This window comes from Puntigrus tetrazona, chromosome 15 (assembly GCF_018831695.1).
Source record: "Puntigrus tetrazona isolate hp1 chromosome 15, ASM1883169v1, whole genome shotgun sequence".
In the NCBI taxonomy this organism is placed as follows: domain Eukaryota; kingdom Metazoa; phylum Chordata; class Actinopteri; order Cypriniformes; family Cyprinidae; genus Puntigrus; species Puntigrus tetrazona.
In genome coordinates this window covers 820813-843792 of record NC_056713.1, presented here as the reverse complement: position 1 = coordinate 843792, position 22980 = coordinate 820813, and the positions used below count along the sequence as shown (strand labels likewise).

Sequence of the window (22980 nt, the reverse complement as noted above, 5' to 3'; positions counted from 1 at the left end):
GGGCAGAATCTCATTTAATAAGGATTAAATCATCATACCCCCCCTCCCCTGATACCATTTTTAATAATGTCACCTTATATGGAGGTCAGTGGGAGGATATTCTGGAACTTGCTGCTCTTTCTTTTTTCTAACTTTAAAGTTATTGATTTTACCAGCAGCACATGGTCATTTCAGAATGGCAAGAAACATTAAATAGAGTGAATTTAGAGCTTACAATCAATACTTTTAAACCCATGTATTGGGATGTCAGCACTTCAATGTACTAAACAGCTGCCATTTTCGAATTACACGGTAAGGTCTTACGTTTCTCAGATATTGGTTCCAATTAACAAGACAGTGACATTTTTCTTTTTTCTCAATGATATTTTACGAACAAGTTCATTGTCTTGCTGCATGTGGTAACAATGCATAACACAAGCTGCACATTAGACAGGGATCATAGCTAAAGCAAATAAGGTTAAAGTTTATTAAATGTAACAAATTAACAGGGTTCAACAAAGAGAAAAAAAAAAAAAACAGAACTAGCAATTATCTTGCAACCTGACACTTTTCAAGATAAAGATACTTACTTTTTCAAGGTAAGTGTAGCTCCATGACTTTCCATCTGCAAATATCTTTGAGGTGATTCTTCCATTTTGGTCATATTCCATTCGGACTGACATAGTGCCCCTTTGGATGCCTGCTATATGGCCACCTGGTGAGTATGTGACATTGACACCATTTAGCCGACTACTTGGAGCCCACAAAGTAGGCCTTCCTGCATGGTCATAGTGAATCCTCAAGGTAAACTTCCTGTGGTCATCATAGACTTTCTCAGTCCTCGTTATTCGGTCAAAATCCATGGATAACAAGTTCCTGTTATGAACCTATACCATAAAAAGAAAGACAGGATGATTAGGCCCCTGAATTTAACACATGGACTTTCTAGCATCCACTGGCTTCTCTGGAACTCAAATGATGTTATACTATAATGATTTTTTTTACTTTCAACTGCATACCTCCAGAGGGCACAAGCTTTTTAATTGACTGAATACTTTGTTTGCTGCATGTTAAAATAAACAGAATGAGAGAAGCTCTCAGTATAATAATTTGTCATGCCTTTAAGGATGGAATTATTGAGGGGTAGAATTGCACTTCCATTGTATTTGAAGCAGGAGGAAAACAATGACACTTGAGGTGCGTATGAGGTTCAAACCCCACTACATTGTTTGAATGACGTGTCATACTGGGTTTTTGGCTTAGTTCAAATGTGCAGAGCCCTCTACCTCTGAAACATGCTGAGATCAGAGCTGAGAACTAGTCCTATATATGACTAGTAATCCCAAAGGCACACACAGGTCAAAGCAGGGGGTGATCAAGGATTTAGAGGCCTTAATACCTTCAACCCTTGGCACAGTGCACAATAATTGTTATTGCTGCGATGTGAATTTATTGGTGGATAATAAATGAGGCATCCAGCTAGACCTAACTAAATATCAACATTGTATTGGCAGGTGAAGTAGCACTCTACTCTACTTGGTAACCTTAAGGTAGTAAGAAATTGGCTAATATATTTACTAAAAAAGCTTATTAGCATATTTTTAATTCTGGCATGAATGCAAACTTAAAATCTGTCGTAAAACTTTCTTTTTTCCAAGCAGGCCACTTTGCCGTATTATGTGTACAGGGCTGAACGAGTATTGACTAAACAACCATCTGGAAGTTTGGGCCAAACAGTCTTTCAAATGCATTATAATTAAACGCTCATTTCCCCATATCTCTTATCAGTGTAATGTGTCCTTAATTGATCTCAGTTTTTCTCATCAGGTACTCTGGTACCCGGCTTGGCTCACTGCTGGCAAGGCTTAACAGAGTCTTAAAGTGATTTTGCGAGTTGTTTTTGGCTTTGGTCCAGTGGTATGGCGGACGGAGGGAAGAGCAGCAAGCAAGCTTTTGCTCTCTCTCCTCCTCGTGGGCATGCTGGGAGCTCTCATCTGTGAAGGGACAATTACACTGGGGCCAATTAATGTCACTAATACCTAATTGAGAGGATTATTTTACATTAAAAGCAAGCAGCTCATGAATACGAGAATTCCCGGTGGGGGTGACAGAACAAAGAGGTTGACAGAATAAAGGGCAGATATTTTTCCCTCCCCACTCCTTTAAACCTCACCCACCTATTGATGAACATGGCCCCTATTTCTCCCACTCTCACTTTTTCAAATACAGCTTGACTATTTTTTTCTTTTTCTTGCTCAAAGAATCAATCAGTCTGTCCATCTACCATCCATCCATCCATCCATCCATCCATCCATCAAAAACCATTTCGAAAACAGTTATTATTTCTGCTATTTTTTGGTTACACAATTCACTTAAGTGTTACTTACTAGACATTCCAACACATCAAAAAGCCAGGCTTTTATGTCTCTAAAGATGAGAGAACTTTTGTCGAGGGTTGATTTGTCCAGAATAGGATGACAGGGGACTGAAGCGACGGGTTTTAAGAAAAAAAAAAAAAAGGGAGAATGAAAGGGAAGGCTGGATGCTCATGCCATACTCTGGTTGAGCAGAGGCCCAACGGGCTGGAAAAAAAGCTCTTTTGGCAGTGAGATCCTGGGCCTCTGGAGAATGGAAACCCACTCAAGGGGAATGTCTTAAATTGGACATTCCTTTAAATGGACTAAGCTTTAGGAAAGCAGATATGGCGAGAGGAAGGAGATCGGACATGGGCAAGGTGGGAATAACAGGGGGTATGAGGGAGTGTCTAGAACCCCCAAAAAGGACAAGACAAAAAAAAAGTGGGTACTTACACTACTATATATATATATATATATATATATATATATATATATATATATATATATATATATTTTTTTTTTTTTTTTTTTTTTTTTTTGTCAAACGTTTGGGGGTAGAAAGGTAAATAAAAGATAAAAGCACTAATTCAGGTGGATGCATCAATTTGATAAAAAAATGACAGATAAAAGTAAAGAAAATACTTCTTTCAAATATTTGACGCTTTGAAATTATTCAATATTAATAATAATAAGAAACAAGGTTACATGTGCTATTCCTATTCATTACACAGAAAAAAAGCTTGGATATTCTGTAAATCTCTTGCATTGAAAAAATGTATTATGTGTGTTTGAAAAGCATGAGAGAAAAATTACAAAATTGTCATTTTCAAGTGAAATAATCTTTACAGCTGATGTTTTGCTGACTGAAATTCCGGAAATTTATCGTATAATTCACACACTGTATTGGGGAATAATAGACAAGACACTAGCCATGTTTTTCCCTCCTTTCTTTGACAGCCGGATGAAATTTGCATGCTTTGCTGATCAAAATACAACTGCTTTGAGATTACCCGACTCCTGTTTGTCAAACAAACAACGATTAAAACTAGGAACAAAAGACAACACTTTTTTCATAACTTGGCTAATTACGAGAATATCTTAGGACTGTCACTAATGCACTTTTGGCAATGAATAAACAACTTGTAAGTTACGTTTGTATTCATAAATCACCATCAATAATTGAAATTTCCCATTCCATATTCGAAAAGTCAACAAATCTGTCAAACAGCATTTGATTTTCTTCTCCGCCGTCATAAAAAATGTATTCAAGTTTTTGTTCTTCAAATCCAATATTTGCTTGTCGCTTTGCCATTCATTTATAATTTTTCCCCGTCCGCTGCTGTGGTAAGAACTGTAATCTTGTTTGCTCAGTGCGATTTGTCACTTCCTTCAGTAAACACACTTGCCCACGTGTTGGTTTTGTTTGTTTGGAGGCAGTATAGGACACCGTTCTAATAATGTAAAGCAAACATTTAGAGAACTGCCAGTCGAGGCCTCGTGTTTAAGCCTTCAGAGGTTTTTGGGATTTGAGCTCGTTGTGAGGGGACAATTTTACACTACTATATTTCCAGAGCTCTGTTGTTGTGTGAAGATGTGGTTGCTACGGAGACAAGAATAATTTCGGTAGCCTGGCAGCTGTTCTTGATGGTGTGTAGTAGCCAACGTGATGGACATGTGACCACACTAATACTTCAGGCTGCTAGTGACCCACATTTCTACTGCTATCTTCATTCGAAACACACAGCTGTATAAATCTAATTCAATTGATCATTATGCATCAAAATATTGTAATTAGAAGTCTTAGAGACTTATAGAAGCTTTGTTATCTGAACTGTGGAAAGCAATGAATGCACACATTAGAAGCCATTGACATACTGTGTGGTTGAAATCATATGATTTTCATTGTAATATCATATATGCTTTTGTAAATGTGTCAATATAAATCTCTTTCTGTTCTGCCCTTAATTCTCTTGGCTTCAAGTCATCTTGACAAACATCCTCACAGCCAGCAGCTTCACCCCTGACACACACACACATAAAATTTGACACATTCACCCACTCATCCACCTACGTATTATCACTTGACACGTCACTCAAGGTTGCTTGTGATTTCAGTATGGATTTTCCTTTTGGTTCACACTTATAAGCTAAACCTTCACACGGTCTACACTCATAATAGTTTTCATTATATTCCTTGGTTCTGATTGGTCAGCAGCTGTGTTTCATTCATAATACAGCAAAATACATGACACAGGTTCTCTGTATCACTGAGCAACACCGCTTAGCAACCTTTAGCAACCACCGTTAGAAACATAAGAAATCTATAATACAGAATTACAACCATTTTGCATATTATGAATTTCAGCAAAATATTAAATGACATAATTTAATAAAAATTTAATGCCGCCTGCAATCTCAAATCGGTCTGTTTTGAAACTAAAAGATGGAAAACAGACGTTTTCTCATGCTGAGAGATAAGCAGATGTATGTGTGAAAGAAAATATCATATATGGTGTTAAAAAATGAATCAGCGGATGTTAAGCTATTCTCCGTTTTTATATAAGCTCCATTAGATGAAAGGCTTGTTCGAAACATGCTCTTGCCGTTTACCGTTGCTGTCAGGAGCTATTTTGGTTACACTTTATTTTGATAGTTCACTTCAGATATTCTACAAACTTTAAGTAACTTTGAAACTACATGTCAACTAATTCTCTTTAATTTGCAACTACATGTCTACTAACTCTCAGAGTAGACTGTTTAGGGTAGGTTTAGGGTTATTAGAATAAGTTGACATATGCTAGCAAAGTTTCTGAGTTTTTCTGATAGTCAAAAAAAGTGTTAAAAGATATTAAGCAGACAGTCTACTAATACTCTAATGACTGCTAGTTGACATGTAGTTGCAAAGTTACTGATTGTTAGCAGAATGTCTAAATTGGACTAGTGTTACCACTATTTTTAAGGGGAAGGACTGTATTTATTTGTAGCATCAAAAATGTCCTTACATTTACAAGTTTTGATAAATTTAACATTCTTGCTGAATAAAAATATTAATCACTAAAATTTTACCAAGCCCAAACATTGATTCTGTATATGGACATATATCATCTTGCAAAAGCTGTGAGGTGGCCCCATTACTGGTAGCACAAGAATTATGAAGACATCAGATGCTGTCTAAGGAAATCCTAAGGGTTTTGATCACGAGAGAGTCAACCCTGCCCTGGGCGGTGACCTCGGCCCTCAGGGTCATAGAGACACGGCTGCTGAATGATGGATCGACCGCTGAGACACACACATGCGCTCACATGTGCAAACTGACCTTGAAAGGCAGCTTCTTGACCGGTGAGGCCTGGCTAGACTCTACAGGGCAGCCATAATAAGAGTGATCAGTCTAAAGGACAGGCGCAGCGTGTGTGACTCTGAGACTGATGAGAAGAAGCAGTAGAGATTATAATCGAGAAGCAATTACTGCAAGTACAGGGGCCTTGATGCTCAGATGAGCTGCTATGTGGAGGTGTGACTACACGGTATGGAACTGTGCCTGCGTTAAATTAACTCAGGATGAGCAGATGACAAAGCTGAGGTAACACGGGGGTCTGCACACAATTACCTGACTATGTGAGGTTCTGATGACAAGCAAGTTGTACAAAACGCAGTGAGAATTTTTATTTGATAAATACAAATAAAATACATGTTCAAAATGTAAACATTAGGCAATAGGTAAAAATGAATAATTTGTGGGTCAGTATCACTGTAGGGTGCCTTTTGGTGTCTTGTACTATGAAAGGGTGTGGCTAAGTATTTATATTCATAACAACAGCATTACTTGGTCCTTTACCTACATTCTCTAGATTTGTGTAATACTATGTCCTATGCACTGTTAAATTTGAATGATAGTAGAATGTTGTCAAAAGCTAATAAAGCTATATTTTTATTTAATAAAAAAAGATATGTTTGTCCATGTCCCTGGAATGCTTGTTCAACTTGATGAATGAGAAATTAAAACCAAAAATGATGAGGGTTGAAAGAGACTCAATGGTGATATTGACCCTTCTCTTAGTTTTAAAATATTTGGGAATTTAAACAATTCCATGTGTTGTTATTAACTTTTAAACATAAATTATTAATAAAATATAAAATATGAAGCTATTAAAGCCAATCAATCATTAACTATTTTTTGCCGTACTTTCAGAGTAGACTGACAATGTAACATTTACATTTTTTAATATCCAAGGTGGTTTTCAATGGAATTCTTTCTGAGCTTTGTGACTTTACGCCACAATTATATACTCAATTTTCAAGATTAGAGCATTTTATTTATTTTATAAATTGCTTGGGAAAGCATCTTCTAAATTAATAAATAGCTTGTCAACAGTACAAATGGTAGCTTTTGAATTATTTTCCAACAATTTGGCCTTGGACGTGTTGCCAGCGGGCTTCATGGCTCTCATAATTTTTCTTAAATGTGGATAAAATACTTCCACATGCTCTCTAACATTTACGCTAAAATGTTTATGTTGTCCTGTTTGAAAAAATAGATAAATAAAATGAAAAAAATAAATATATATGTGTATTTGCTTTTTCCAGTAACAGCACAGAACTGCCAGCTTTTCATAAATAATTAGACTCTGAAATTCATATACAAATAAGGGGAAAAAACTCAGATGCAGCAGCATTAAATGTGGAAAGAAAATTCGGTGATGTTCTTACCCTGAGTCTGCGTCCATACACCGTGACCTGTCCTCGTGCCTGTTCTTTCCGTTGTCTCCATTCCACCAGATTGAGTCCATTGTCAATGGGCAGAGTGACATTTCTCTTGCTTATGGTCGGGTTGACTGTTCCTGACAGCAGGTGAGGCTCCGTGTGAAGAGACACTTCCATACCGTTGGCCAATACCAGACGCAAAGAGCCATCCAGACCAATGTAGTAACTGTTTTTGACTTGATCTATGATTTAAAAAACAAACAAACTAGTCTCATATGTACCGCGAAAACATTGTGGAAACAGTATCAGTAAAAGCTGACAAAATTTACAGACTATGACTAATCTCCACCCTTCATTGGTTACATGCTGTATTTCTCTCAAAATGGCAGGCGAATTTATGACACCACTCTTTGTTGAACAAGACCAGACAGACAGAGAAACAAAGGGATGATTCAAAGCCTAGTTAGTCTTTGAGTTGCCCTCGGAAGACCGAAAGAGAGAGAGATAGCGAAAAGAGAGGCAGAAAGCTATCATAGTTGAAGCCGTCTGCCTGTGGCGCAACTGAGATGCAACTAAATCTGAAACTGTCTGTCTCCATCCCCAGGTGGTCTCGCTAAGCGCTTTGGAGGGACATGGAAGATGGAAGACAGTGAAAGAGAAAAAGAGGGTGAACCTGACAGAAATAAAGAGTGAAGACAGCGAATGGGAGAGAGACTGCTAACAAGAACGACAGACCAAATGAGAAGATGTCAGTGAATGCTTTCTTGAAACTCATTACTAGTCAAGGGGAGTTAATTACTTAGCAAAAGCAGTGCATATAAACAAGCTAGTGCGCGAAGCTAACATGTAGCTAGTGGACACTCATTCCTAGTAAAAAAAAAAAAAAAAAAAACCCTGAATAATATTTTGAAGTAATTCTATTCCAATTACATACAGTCAAATTCAGAGTTAGTGACAGAAAACGGTCCTTTTAAAGATAAAAAAATCTCACAATGTGACTTTTTCCATTACAAATTTCTCACAATGTGACTTTCTCCTAAACGCAATTGATTATTTATTGATTATTGTCAATGATTTAGTCTCTAGTAGTTGCATATACTGTATATCTGATTATTCCTAAACAACCTTTCTATATCTCATAATTGTGATTTGATCTTTAGCAGCTACAACTTCACATGTGATCATTTCTTAAAGTTCATAAAATTGCATTTAAATTTGTAATAAGGACATTACTTTTAGCAGTTAGAGGCGTGACCTCATTTCTTATGACAAATTTATATCTAAGAATAAGACTATTTCTATTTTAAACTTTATCTCACCATTTATGAGAAGAAGCATTCTTCTTATAATAATATCTGATAATGTCTTTGAAGATGAACAAACCTGTGCATAAACTGGATCATAGCAATGCCAAATATATAAGCGGCTCTTGCATATTTTTCATTTGATGGCTTATTCAGGTAAATAATATTGGTGCCCTGAAAAAAACTCTCTGACTTAATGACCTGGAAATCGAACACACGCTCACTCAACCTTGGAAAGTCAATAAACAGCACAAGGTCACCACCTCCGTGAAATGCATATCCAGATTGCATGTGCGGAACTCTGTGTTGGAGCTAAAGCCAACCTGGTTTCAGTTTACAAAGCAGACAATAGTGAATTAATTAGCAGCAAAGCGTTTGGCAGTAAGCCCTCTTTCTCTCTCTCCAGCAGATGTCCAGGACAAGGTCACCAAGCGTAGGTGACCATTAGTTTAGTCTAGGATAAGAACACCAGCAGAACTTTACGCCCTCTACCTCTTCTCTCAGAAGCAGTCGTCGGTAAACCAATTGAAGCCCAAGGGAGGAGGACAGCCCTTCAAATCAAACGCTCACAGGAGCGCAGAAAAATCTTTACAGTTTCTGAGGAAATAGAGCAGGGCACAGGGAGTTCAAAGCTATTTATTGGGAATCGATGGAGCGCTTGGTTAGGTGAAAAACAGGATATCAAAATGCCAAAGTATGCAAGGAAAATCACAAGCTAGAATGGCGGCCCCTGACCCCAACCACACCCCTCTGTCTCGAGGGCCAATGTGATTAAGATTTGCTTCTCTAAGATGGACAGGAAAAGCAGGAGCTTGGTGAAAAAGGGAGGCTGGAACAAACAAAAGTGGTGGACAGGAAATCAATCTAGACTTCTGTCTTCATGAGTGGGCGGTCTTGCGATTTTAGAGAAAATACAAACACTCATTCCTCTATTGATTTCATGAAGAAGAGGCTTGTTTGCTTTCCACAAACATATCAATTTTGCCTCACAGTTATTTTACTTTATGTATAACTACTAAGTTTCCAGTAAATAAGAGAACAAAAGAAGCAATTACTTTTGGGAGACCTGTACCTTTGTTTCCCTTATTTACTCACCCTCTTGTCGTTTCAAAACAACAAATCTTAATGTGATATCTGGAAGAATCTTCTTAGTGATCAAATATGTCCACAAAACTGGTACAATTCACTTAAGCGCTGTAAGTCTTCTAAAGCCATATAGACAGAAATCTACAGTTTTCGTTTTTGAAAGAACCCTCTTAGGCTCACCAAGGCTGTATTTATTTGATAAAAATACAGTCAATAATATAGTTTAAATGTTTAAAAATGTCAAAGCTTGTTATATATGATCCTTTAAAAATTATTCTAACATGTTAATTTGGTGCCCAAGAAACATTTCTTCTTGCGAATTAGTTGAAAATGGTCATGCTGTTTAATGACGTTTGGGGAGCTGCATTTGAAAAAGAGATTTTATTACATTGCAGATGTCTGCAATTTTTGTGAATTTAACTTATCCTTGCTGAATAAAAAAATCCATTATTCACTAATTCATTGTTAACTAATAATCTTCCCCTCTACTGAGTTGTTGACTCATGTACCACTAAGACTGATTCATTCAATTCAGAGTGAGTGAGCTTGAGAAAATGATTACTTTGATTCACGCACAAATCATTCAGTCTGATTTGTGAACACGAACAAATGATTAATTAAAAAGGATTAGCTTAAAAAAATGTTTTATTATTTTATCCAGTTCTTGAGTTTAGTTCAGTTATTTAATGATTCAACAGTTCTTGATTCAGCAGTCAAATGTCTTCAAAAGCCTTGACATATAAAGTACAAGTCATATCAACTGCTTTCATTATGATTTTTAGTTTTTAATATTTGGAGCTTTGGAGTTCTGGTTTGGAGCTGCCAAGGGTGGTCCATATTTTGAGTTTCCCATTTGTAACAATGACTTTGTGGTGGCGTAAATACAGTCTATTCGATATGACTTGAATGCACCTTTGGTTATTAGTAGGCTAATTATACTGTCGAAAGAAATGTCCCCTAGGATGTGTTCAATAAGTGCTTTGCAGATATTCTTACCCTGCATGAGCGTGTAGAAGGTTCCTGAGGCCGAGAGGTTGGTGGTGACCGTGATGTCCTCTTTGTTGGAGCCCTCGGTTTGTACCCGGACAGTACTGTCTGAATCAGTGCGGTAACTGCTCACCCTGCCCGTGGGGTAAGTCACGTTTGTCAGCCGCCCATAGTTGTCATACCTGAGGAGATAGAAGGAACACATTGTGAAAAAGATGGCTTGACTTATCTTAAACTTAATTTCAATCAAATGCAGGTCTGGCTTTCTAATAAGGGACTGTCAAAGTAAGCAGTATAGGCAAAAGTTTTTTGGTAATACTTTAGAATAGGTAACACTTGTTTATAACTTGACTTGTTTATAACTTGACTTTTCCCTTAATAAATTCTTAATTTGATGCTTATTAATAGTTAGTAAGATGGTTGTAAAGTTTAGGTATTAGGTAGGATTGGGGATATAGAATAAGGTCTTGTAGAATAAGGCATTAATATGTACACTAACAAATGGCTAATATTCTAAGAATATGCATGCTAATAGGTGTAACTGTAAAATAAAGTGTAACAAAAATGTAACTGTTGCAAAACTAAATATTTTGGAAATGTAATGGAAAAAGGCTGAAGGTCCTTTCTCAATTTTTGAAGCTGTAGCAGACATCATTATTGTTCTAGTTTGGTATGCTTATGCAAGTAGCACAAAAATAACACTTCAACTTCAATCTGACCTTAATTGTTAAGCAACAGCATGGAGAACTTCTTATACAAGCTCAATTTTCCCAACAGGCTTGTTGTATTTGAATGTGGCCCTCGTGGCTTGTGAAGCTGAGTGTTTAGACTTAAATGAAAATCATTATTTTCTAGCCCTTATGTCATTCCAAGTCTTCGTGATTTTCTTTCTTCTGTGGAAAACAAAACATAATATTTTGAGAAATAACGGTTCGGGTCCCAATTTTGTCTTCAAGAGTTCCACACAAGAAAGAAAGTGTGAGAAAATGGAAGATATTTCATTTTTGCCTGAACTATCCCTTAAGAACAAGACTATTTGGGCTTCAACCCAAACTATCGCCGCAGAGCAGCCGTACAGAGTCAAATTCAACGGCTAATCTGAAATTGCTCGGTTCTGAAAATAAAATGAAATATGACAATTTCACTGGGAGAAAGAACTGAGTGTAGAACAGTACTCTTGTAGACAGATCCAGCATCCAACTAGATGTGACAGCAGCATGCAGTCTCTGAAAGCAAGCAACAAACACTAAGATCTTCAAAGACAACAAATCTGATTTGGTGGAGATACTTATTTTATTTTCTATGACTTCCATGCAATATCTTTGGGATTTGAATCCAAGATTTCCTTATCACACAGGAGCTTGGACCATCTAAACCATAGACTTCACAGGCTCTACACGCTAAAGAAAAAGAGTATATAAAGAACAAAATACGTCTCCTCCGTTTTCATTTGTAGAGGTAATAAAGAGGAAAGCTTCTGTGATACGTTTCTTATCAGCCTCTTTATTCCCTATCCAAAACTCTTTTCATCATTTTTGCTGCTCCGTTTTTTCAAGAGGCAGAGAAAGGAGGTTAGGGGCTGGCAACTAAATAGAGGAGTGAATGACTGCAGTCGACCCACAATGGTTTTGTTCTGTTCTCTGGCAAGCAAACTAAATTATCCTGTTTTCTTCTTCTACTTTGTTCCTTTCCTCCCTATATTTTTTATTCGCCAGCTTCCACGTGAGCGCTCTCTCAGCAGGCCGAGTGTGGAGTAAGTGCCGACTGATTCATCTCGGTGACCAAACATCTCCTTTTTAGAGCAGCAGTCTATTGTAGTCATGGAGAACTGACCGCCTCAAAGCACCCTGGGATTGAAGTACTGATCGAGATGTGCCACTGAGTCACGGCTGCTGTTCACATTACAGGACACAAATGCAGCGGGGGGAAGAAAGAACTCGTAAACAACTGTGTGAATGTCTGAGACCCTTTACCAGTCATATGACTGACATGAAAAAATTGTATTTATTTTCAAATGCTGGTATGATTTTGAAAAAGCATGGACTACTGTTCAAAATAGAGTCTTAAAGACTTATCAACAGTAAAAACAGTAATATTGTAATTAAAATGATCACAATTTAGAATTTTTACTAAAATAATCGTTTTCTTTTTTCTAATATATTTTTTAAAATGCATTTCATTCATGTGGTGGCAAAGCCGACACTCTTCAGTGTCACATGATCCTTCAGAAATCATCCTAATATCCTTATTTGAACATTTCTTATCATTATCAGTGTTGAAAACAGCTGTGCTGCTTTGTATTTTTTTGTAGAAACCATGATAAAATTCTTAAAATAATTCAAAATAACAGCATTTACATTAAATAAAAGTTTTATTCTTTTAAATTTTTGTTCTTGCTGGATATTTTATTTTTAAAGTTTACACGCTAAACTTTTAACTGGTTATATATATTTTTTGGAATAATATAGGTAATTGAATATTATTAATTTTTAATTCATGCTTAATTCACAGTTCCAAAACTCAAGGACACTTTACAATTAATATGATTGAAAAAAATAAAATAAATAAATAATACAAAAAACCTAACCTAACCTAATAATAGGCTTTTTGAAAGCAAATATTTTAAATAGTGCATTTTTTTGCATAATATGTGTGTGTTCTGTGTATATTTATTATTATATACATATACAAATACACACATACAGTATACATTTAGAAAATATCTAAATGTATTTACATGTGTATGATTATATTCAACTAAAACGTTTGAATGAGATTAATAGTTTGATAGCGCTAAATTATAATAATAATTTTTTTTAATACACCTAAGTCATTTTTAAAGCTGAAAGGCCTATCTGTCTATGCACTGAAATGATTTTTTATGTGAATTCATCCTTTAAGGATATGCTTAACTGCAAATGTTCTGAAAGTTTGAATGTAATTATTATTGTTAGTACATACAAAAACACATTCCTTCCAGAGTTGAATAAACCCACACGGTAGCGGAAATCTTCGTTAAGTGTGTGCTGCTCGCTGTACAGTTTCTGCACGGGTCCTGGCCGATGTAACGTCCGCAGGCAAACGCGCTTCACAGGGACTTAATGAATTCAGGTGGCAGAGATGATAAACCGCGTCTGCCACACTTTGGAGTGTGCAGATAAATTGTTTAGGCTGCTCTGTTCTAGCGCAGGAAAACAGTGACTTTGACCCTGCGATGGCAGCTTGACCTTCAGAGTTAATTATGCAAAATAAAATATCAAATTACAAATGACAAAAAAAGAGGAGGGAAAAAACATCAACCAAGCTTTCTTTATCACAAAAGACGACCTCATGCTGCCTTAGGGAATGGACGCTTCTAATTGCTTAAGAAGGAAAAAACAACAGAGCAACTATTGCTGATGTTAATTATTGTTTTTTCTCTTTCGCTAATTGCAATTATTAAGTAAATGTACTTTGCCTGCCATTTGTTCATTTGGCGAACAGGGGATTAAATAAATGATATGACAGCATGGGACTGAAACAAAGAACGGAAAACTGAACTTTCTTCAACGCTTGAGGCAATGCCACTTATGGCTGTTTATCTACAAGCATTTACTGTGCCTTATCAAATACGCAGCATTTGTACATTAAAATAAACAGTACAAGCAATAAATGTGTGTGAAGTGGTTATAAATTAGTTTTGCCTACAGTCAAGGTCACATGGATGTAATGCTAATGAATACGCTACATAAGTATTAACGCAAATACATTTTCTGTTCTCTTATACAGACTGAGGGCTGAGTCCAAAAAATTATTTTCTCTAGAAAAGGTTTCCATTTTAGTTAATATAGAATCAGATATAGGGTTGTAGGATGGATTTACTGTTCGGATGGGCAACCAAAAAATGACTAACATTTTAATCGATGACTGTAACAAAATAGAAAATAGAAGACAAATAGCTAAAACGTTAAAAAAAAAATGGTGCCCCTCAGTAGCTGAAAATTTGTATATAATGTAAATGTAGCTTTTTTAATTCATGTAATCCAAATAAGTATGTAAGGTTAGACTGTGTGAATGTGAAAGAAAATGAGTGCCTGAACTGCAGAAGCAACGCTGCTGGAGATACTGCTCAAACCAATTACCTTACAGCAGAAGACTGAAGTCCAATAAACCACAGAGACCTTGTGAACTCTTCACTGTATCTACAGTAACGTGACCCACAGCCAACCAAGACCTTTGCAATTTACGCTGAGCAAGAGTAAATTTAGCTTCCAGTAGTCGAGTGTGTAGCTCGCTGTGAAGTATGCAGTGATGAATGTCAAACTCTTTATGCAACCAAAACCAGATTTGTCTTTTTAAGATAAACCTCGAATTATGGGCATTGAAAAGGATGTTTTAAATTGAGTAATTCTCTCTAAACATTTAGCATTAACAAATAAATAAAATATAAATTTTAGAATTAATAATAATAATTAGTATGTAAGATTACTAATATTTAAATAACATATACATGTAAATGATTTTTGAATATTACATGTATATAATTAAAAAATATTAAATATACTGGTAAATATGCTACAATATTAAATAAAAATATTTAATACAATACAACAACAGAAAATAGAAAAAGGATTTGCAATAAAAACACAATGATGTACAAATATAATTTATTTGTGTGTTATGTGTAATATTCAATTTCAAAAATCTAAATATTAAAGTTCTATTATTCCTCACTATATCTATCTATCCATCTATAAAAACCTTATTGTTAATATAAAAAAAAAATTGGTTTATAAATGCTTCTCACAAATGATACACCTTGCCTGAGATAAATTTGGAAAATAAATTAAAATGATTAAAAAATTAAAACACCTTCTTTGCAGTATGACGTATTCTACACTTGATGTGCCATGGAAAAAGTTATCATCCCTTAGTATAGAAAACAGTAAACAGAAAGCATACTCACTCGTAGAAAGTAGTCCATCCGTCTTCATTGCTTTTTGTAGCCAGCAGACCTGAGCTTCCATGATAAGTCATCATGGCAAGCTCTTGACCCTGGGCAGCAACACTCTTCAGCGCATTATTAGTTCCAATGGTGAACCAGAACGTCTGGCCATCAGGACCCATCAGCCAGAGCGGCAGTCCCGTTGTGTCTCTACGAATGGTCACTTTGTTCTTATTCTTGTCCACAATGCTGCTCAGGTCACCTTCGCCAGAGTAGGTGAAGTTGTACAGGTGGTCTCCAGTGGTCAGACTCTGAGTGAAGATGTGACTCCCATTAACGTCAAACAAGTAGAGTTCGTCATCAATGGGCGAAGAAACCTCATACATGTTGAGCGGGTTGAGGAACGCTTTGTTCCTCCTGACATATCGGATACGTATGTTACCCAGGTCGGCAATGAAGAGTTCTCCGTCGGGCGAAACCGCCAAAGAGGAGGGTGCATTTAACTTGGCATCTTTGGCGTAGCCGTCGTCTCCTGAGTAGCAGTCGCAGTTAGCGTCGTTCTTGCAGTCGCAGCCACTGGGGGCACCAGCGACCAGAGAGATCTCTCCATTGGTTGAGACTTGGCGCACACGGTTGATCTTCTTCTCGTCTGACTCAGAGATGTAAAGCAAGCCGTTGTGGGAGACGGCGAGAGCGTTGGCGGACTCCAAGGTGGCATGGATGGCAATTTTGCTGACTAGGAAGTGGTCCAGGCCGGGTACCTGGCAGTGCATTGGCCTTCCTGCTACAATCCTCACCTGATGGTTCTCTGAGATCTGCAGGACTACGTTGTTGTCCAGAACATAAAGCGAATTGTCCATCGGGCTCACAGCCAGATCAGTGGGCCACTCCAGACGCACCTATGGGAGAAGGAAAAAATGAACTGTTATATTTTTGTTAGATTCATATATATATATATATATATATATATATATATATATATATATATATATATATATATATATATATATATATATATATATATATATATATATATATATATATATATACACATACATATATACATACATACATTTTATTAATTTAAAACAATATGAAAAAAGTTTCCATATTTAGCAACTGGTATAAAACATCCTCTTTGTGACATGATATTATTATTATTATTATTATTACTACTACTACTACTAATACTACTACTAATAATAACAATGAATCCATATTTTTAAATTAAGTCCCCTTTATGGCACATTTTATTGAAGAAGAAGAAGAAGACAGTCATGGTGATGATTTGATCATCATTTTCGCATGTGTTACTGAAGATGATGACAACGATGATATTTTGTGCACCAAAATATTTTTTACATTTAAAAATTATTTAATTTCTCTATTACAGACACAATCTCTGTTGCTTACTGTAAAGGTCCTTTTAAAAACTGAGAAACACTTGACGTCTGAGCTTGCGAGATACTTTTATAAAAAAAAAAAAAAAAAAAAAAAGTTAAATAGTTATGTTTCTGTCTGTAGAGTGAGTCTTGCACATTTTTTCCACAGAGGAGGAAGCGAAAACAAATGCCAGATGCTACATTAATAATGGAAAGCAAATACAATGGAAAAAAAAAAGCTCTGAATAGGTCACAATTGCCGCAGAAGACAAACAGTTCTTGAGCTGAGGCTGCTTTATCTGATGAACACGAAAGTTAAAAAGAGAAATGGCGAAAAGAAAAGTGAGTAAAATGATCAAATTAAACCCAAAACATCATACTTGCACCGCGTCTGTCACCCCTCACGCGGATGTCTTTTTCTAGTTTTGGCTTATTAATTTCAAAATAGAAAAAGCGACTGCAGCAGGGGAACAGGACCTTCGAAATAAAACGTGGCACACGTATCAAACAAGACCTGCTGCCTCCTGCTTGGCCGCCTAAATTATGACTTATTGTTCTGAAAATAATACAGCAGGCTTTTAACGTAGAAATGATTGAATCTGGTGAATTTGCAAAGACCCTCTCTTCACTAGGGGACCGTAATCGCTCTCTTAGGGGCCGAGTATGAAGTGTCTTATTTCAATAGTGTTCTTGGCAAGCTAACAAGGCTGGCTGATTAAAAGATGCTTTTAATGCACTGTGAGAATAGACAAAAAGCTACCAAGCTGAGCTTAATATTAAAAGTGTTACATAAAAGTCGCAAACTAATCTGTAGCCATCGACTGGGACATGTCGTTTTTATGGAGAAGTGAGAAAAACTATGTAAATAGCATGATTAATGTAGCGCATTAAAATCTGCCTTCAAAGTTCGATGACTTTCTCATAATGCATTCCTAAATGTGACTGTTTATAATTGAAGAGACAGAAAAACATAATGTTGACATTTTCATCAGAGACTCAAGCAAGCAGATGTGGCATTTAAACGAAAAAAAAAGAGATGGCTGCAAACTTAATTTTGCAGACTCTGACAGTCACTTAATATTAAAGAGCATAATTTGGAATTAATATTTAATAGTTCTTGATACTGCTTGATAATTCTAAATATCTGGGAAACTCTGAGGAGATATGGGTAATATTTCTACATGAAGTAGACGGCTACAGAATGCAAAGCGCTTACTAATTCTTAAAAGTTGAATGTGAAACAGCATGCATAATGCAACGGTAAGTACAGTGTTGTACAGATTTACGCTATAATGATGACATATGATATTATAATGCATTTTTTGTCCATTAATTATAAATAAAAAACAACAAAACAAACAAAACAAAACATTATTATTTTCAACCCAAGTCGGGATAAATATCAACTTTTGGTATGATCAAATAACTAGCAAAAAAAAAAAAAAACCTATTTAACTGAATAAAAAATATAAATATGAAATATAAAAATGCAAATATAATTTAGCATTAATTACAAAACAACAACACCAAAAAACTAGTAATTAGTAAAACAAATACATTAATTAATACATTAATTAATTCAAATAATAAAAATAAAATAGTCCAAAGTAGAGGCTCTTGCCTACATCCTGGCATTCCATGCAAAGAAAAATCTAGACAATTAGGCTGTAACAAAATGATTTAGGTAAAAACTTGCAGATAAAAGCTGCAATGGCCATGTGAACTAGAAACTAAAAAAAAAAAAAAAAAATAGAGTCAAATTATAGTTGATCTCACAAGTGCAAGGATTTCAGTACCCTGAAGATCCTGGACTGTCCGATAAGTCCTCAACAACATAAAACATAGCACTCAATACACCATTCTGCCCTCATTCCTGGAAATGATGCCCACACCCTGAGCTGATCTATATCAAACTGCCTCCTGGATGCTGGTCTGCAGTAATCTATTGGCCACAGCCACTGCCATGGCTTAAGTAGCACCACGCATTGATTTTAAGATACGATTAAGTCACAGTAAGACCTGAAGAAAGAAGACTCTCACTGCCTAACTGAGTCACCGTGTTCTGTTCGATATCGGTCAGTGATATCTCCCTCGAGCTGAAACCTACAACACACACACACATGACATGATATCGAGATTTCTTATCACGGCAAAGGGATTAATATAATAAAACACATCATGGAGTGGCAGAGCAGAAGCGGAGGTGGTGAGGGATAGGCTTTAACCGAAACCAAATGCCAATTTAAAACAATCACTGAAGGAACGAGACGTCAGTGAAAGAACATCATCTGGAAAGCATTGCATTTGGTTTAAATATGTGTGTACAAATCTAATAAACACCTTATAGGGGTTTACTCCACCCCAAGATAAAAAAAAAAAAAAAAAATTTAATTAATCCAACCTGGTCTCATAAAAATACTTACCTCAGTGCACTTTTTGATACGATGACGTTAAGGTGCAGAATTATTGAATAACTAGTTATATATATATATATATATAGTTTTAATTCCATTTTAATTCATCTTTGCAGTCAATGGAACAGTCACAAGCCTCCTAGTTTTCATCTAAAATCTCTTAAATTCAGAGGACGAAAGAAGCTTTTACGGATTTGGAACAACATGTAATTAATGACAAAATTTTCATTTTGGGGTGAAGTAACACTTTAAATAACACTTTGTAGTTCCAAGACTTTACGGTCTTGGAACCACGCTGCCAACATCCAATCAGATTGTAAGGTTAGGGTTAAGTCCAGGGTTAGGGATTCAGCAGTGTTCTAACTCACCAATCACTTTAAGGATACGATTAGATGATGACTTAATGCTACAAATTGTATTCCAGACCCAGAAAGGATGTTGATTCAGGAATTTTTGGCTTTTTGCCTCTTGCTTTATTGAAAGGAAGAAAAATAAGACTTTCTAGACAAAAACACATTCGTTGAACAGATGTCTTGATGTTTTTGAGTTATCAGGGTAATTCTTTGTTTATCGAATCCATTTTCTTCTGAACAGTGTTGATTGAATATTCAGCGCCTGTGTGGATGTGTGTGTGTGTGTGTGTGTGTGTGTGTGTTGGGGGGGGACTTGATACCTCAGTGAGTGATAGACAGGATGTATCATCTCTATTTCTCCATCTACTCACACTTCCGCGCACTAACAGAGTGAGAGAGAATAAACGGCTCACACCCTCGTAAATCCAACACTAGAACAGCTGCCGTTAAATCCTTCAACATACGCTGAAGCACGCGTAATGAGAACACACAGGCTTGACCTTGTCCGAAAGCAAGCAAGCCAGCTTGCATCTTAAAAAGCCTTTCCAAAATACAGTTCTTACCGCAACGTTTCTTATCAATTTTGATTCACGTCATAAAAAGGAAAATAATCGCTCGCTTATTTTGATGTCATGCTGTTTTTGGAGCAGCCGTTGCTGTAGATAACGGGGTTGCGCACCATTTAAATTCCAATTAAATTCATGAGATTGCAAACGGGATGCAGAGTTGACCTTTCGCTAAGCTCCGCCCACCTCAAACTCTTTAGTTACTACACTACAATGGCCTGAATCGATAAGTAAATGAATAACATTCTCAAACTCTACTCAAGATTTTTGTTTTGAAGAAATGAATAGTTAGCAAGGGGCGCATTCATCAAAGTGAATGTGAAGGCATTTATAAGGTTACGTAAGATTTATATTTCAAATACACGGGGCTCTTTTGAACTTTCTTTTCATCAAAGCATCCTGAAAAAAGGAAGCATCATGGTTTACACTAAAATACCAGTTTTTTTACTTTGATAAATAACGTTAAGAAATATATATTAAGAAGTAAATCAGTATATTGAGTGATTTCTGAAGGATCGTGTCAGGTCAAAAATCTGTTTTTCCATCACAGAAATTAACTGCATTTTAAAATGTATTCTAACAGACAACAGTACTATTAATATTTCACAATATTACTGCTTTAATGTATTTTTAATCCAGTAAATACAGCCTTAATGAGCATAGGAGATCTACTTTAAAATCTTTTACCCAAACACAACTCGGATACTCTCTGCGTGCATTGTGCCACTATTATAAGACTTATTTTGGATAATATTCTATAATATTGTTATATTATTATAGTGCTGTCAAAAGAAGGCTTTTGTTTACATAGTATATGTGTATACAATGTGTAATTATGCAATATAAATAAACAGACATATTTATATACATACGTTTATATATTAAATATATACTGTATGTCTGTGTGTATTTATATATACATAATAAATATACATTACAGTATATATATTATGTAAATAGCAACCTTTATTTTAAATGAGATTATTCACATTAGTCATTTGACAGCACTAATTATATAATATGAAAACTAATATAAATACTCAGTCAAACCGGAACAAAATAAGAATTTTACAGATACTATCAAATCCCAGTATGTTTTTTCTTTTTTTTTTTTTTTTTATAGTGAAATTTGCCAAACCCCAGTTAACCCTTGAATTGCATACCAAAAATAACCATCACTGAAGTAAAAGACTCTAATTCCTCCAAGAATGTACAGTTATCACCATATTTCTATGTTCACCAGGGGATGAGGAGAATATTTATTCCAGAAACCAATGTAAGAAACATTCTTGCCAAGTCTCAAATTCATAGCGCTCGTGCAGGGTGCCTGCGCTGCCCGAAAGGCAAACAAATTTGGAATATAATGCGAGGTGTGCTCTGAATGCAAGATCTGAATAGAAAGTGGAAAGGAATGAAGCCATCACAGTATTGAAGCTTCCAAGGGGGGCTTATTGGAAGCGGAGATATCGGGACCTAAAGAGCATCTCATGTTAATGAACTCGGTACCCGGTACCAAAAAATATGATATTTTTTGTTGGATCTAGGTGAGAATTGGCAGGCGGTGTATGAGAGAGAGGAAACAGGCTTCAGATGAGCCCTCAAAAGTGTGGCAGCAGCAGGCTTAAGTAATGCGGCGGCGTGTTTGATGCAGTGAGCGTGTGCTGCACATGCATTTTTAATGGATGCTTTTTACTGTCTGAGTGTCTTTGGCAGAAGCTGGTGTGATTTGTCATCATTGAGGCTGGGACTGCAGTGGTCTTTCTGGGTGTGTGTGTGTGTGTGTGTGTGTTTCAGGCTAGAGAGGTTTTCTCTGTGGTGCAGCTGGAGGTCGTCTCCCCAGTGATCCACGTCCTCTCAGCAAAATAAAGCCTCTCAGTCAGGCAGCAGAGGCATTATTGAGCAAACCGTAAGCTGGACAGATATATGTAAGCAAACCCAGAAGCTTAAATATAATTCTTGTGTTGGTCTATAGCACGTTTTTTCTAATTTCATTCCATTTATGATATTCATACTGTCAAGAATCGTCAAAAAAAACCCATCAAAACATGCATTAAATTTCATTGGTTGTAAAGTGCGTCTCACAAAAACTGTCAAGAAATTGCCTGGTCCAAAAGTGACAAAAAAAAGTGAATAAAGAAAATGAATCCTGTTTTTAAATGATCTTTTCTTGTGCATGATTACATAATGTGTAATGTACACATATACATATACATATATATATATATATATATATATACACATATATATACATATATATACACACACACACACACTACAAAAGGAAAAACAATGCATTAAGACCTTTTGAAAAGAATGGAGATGTGTACATTTTCCATTCAGTACTGTCCTTCAAAGGCTGCAGAAATCAAAACAAGGTACATTTACTTTAAGGTTTTCATACCCCAATTCTAAATGCATGGTTTTTTTTTCTTCCGGAGCATCAGTGTGCATTTCAACCTTGTGTAATAGTTGCATAATAGTCCCTCAGTTGTCCTCAGTGCGAAAGACAGACCTCAAAATCATACAGCCATTGTTTAATATTATTTGATTATTTTTGAGAAATAATCAGCCACTGAACATTTCAGTTTGCTACATCCAGACTAGGTAAAGAAATACACAATGAAGACATTTACTATAGAATCAAGGCACAAGCTTATTGCAGTCAACAATATTTTCTTTGTCATTATAACCGCGGGCATTGTTGATTGTCTTGACACTGGGAGAAAGTTGCAGGCAAAATAAAATAAAGGAAAACCAAAGCAGCCTAAAAAGCTCCAGGTCTGGACCTCTAGGGCAGTGTTGTATCCCAAAATGATACTTTAGAGATGGCAGTCAGCACAGCGCCCTTGCCTGGGGTGACAAGTAACATTTGGATTGGTTAACAGTGCCTAGGGTGACGAGAGAGCGCGTGTCTCTGTGAGCGTGTA

General features: G+C 36.1%; 1 protein-coding gene across 1 annotated transcript in view; it reads right to left on the bottom strand.

Annotated features, from left to right (window-relative positions):
* The window catches only part of tenm4 (teneurin transmembrane protein 4), a 193892-nt gene that overhangs the window by 11829 nt on the left and 159083 nt on the right, over positions 1-22980 (bottom strand). The window contains 4 exon segments of the mRNA XM_043259601.1: positions 570-866; positions 7044-7279; positions 10424-10596; positions 15360-16237. Of these exon segments, the coding sequence (XP_043115536.1) occupies positions 570-866; positions 7044-7279; positions 10424-10596; positions 15360-16237 (1584 nt within the window).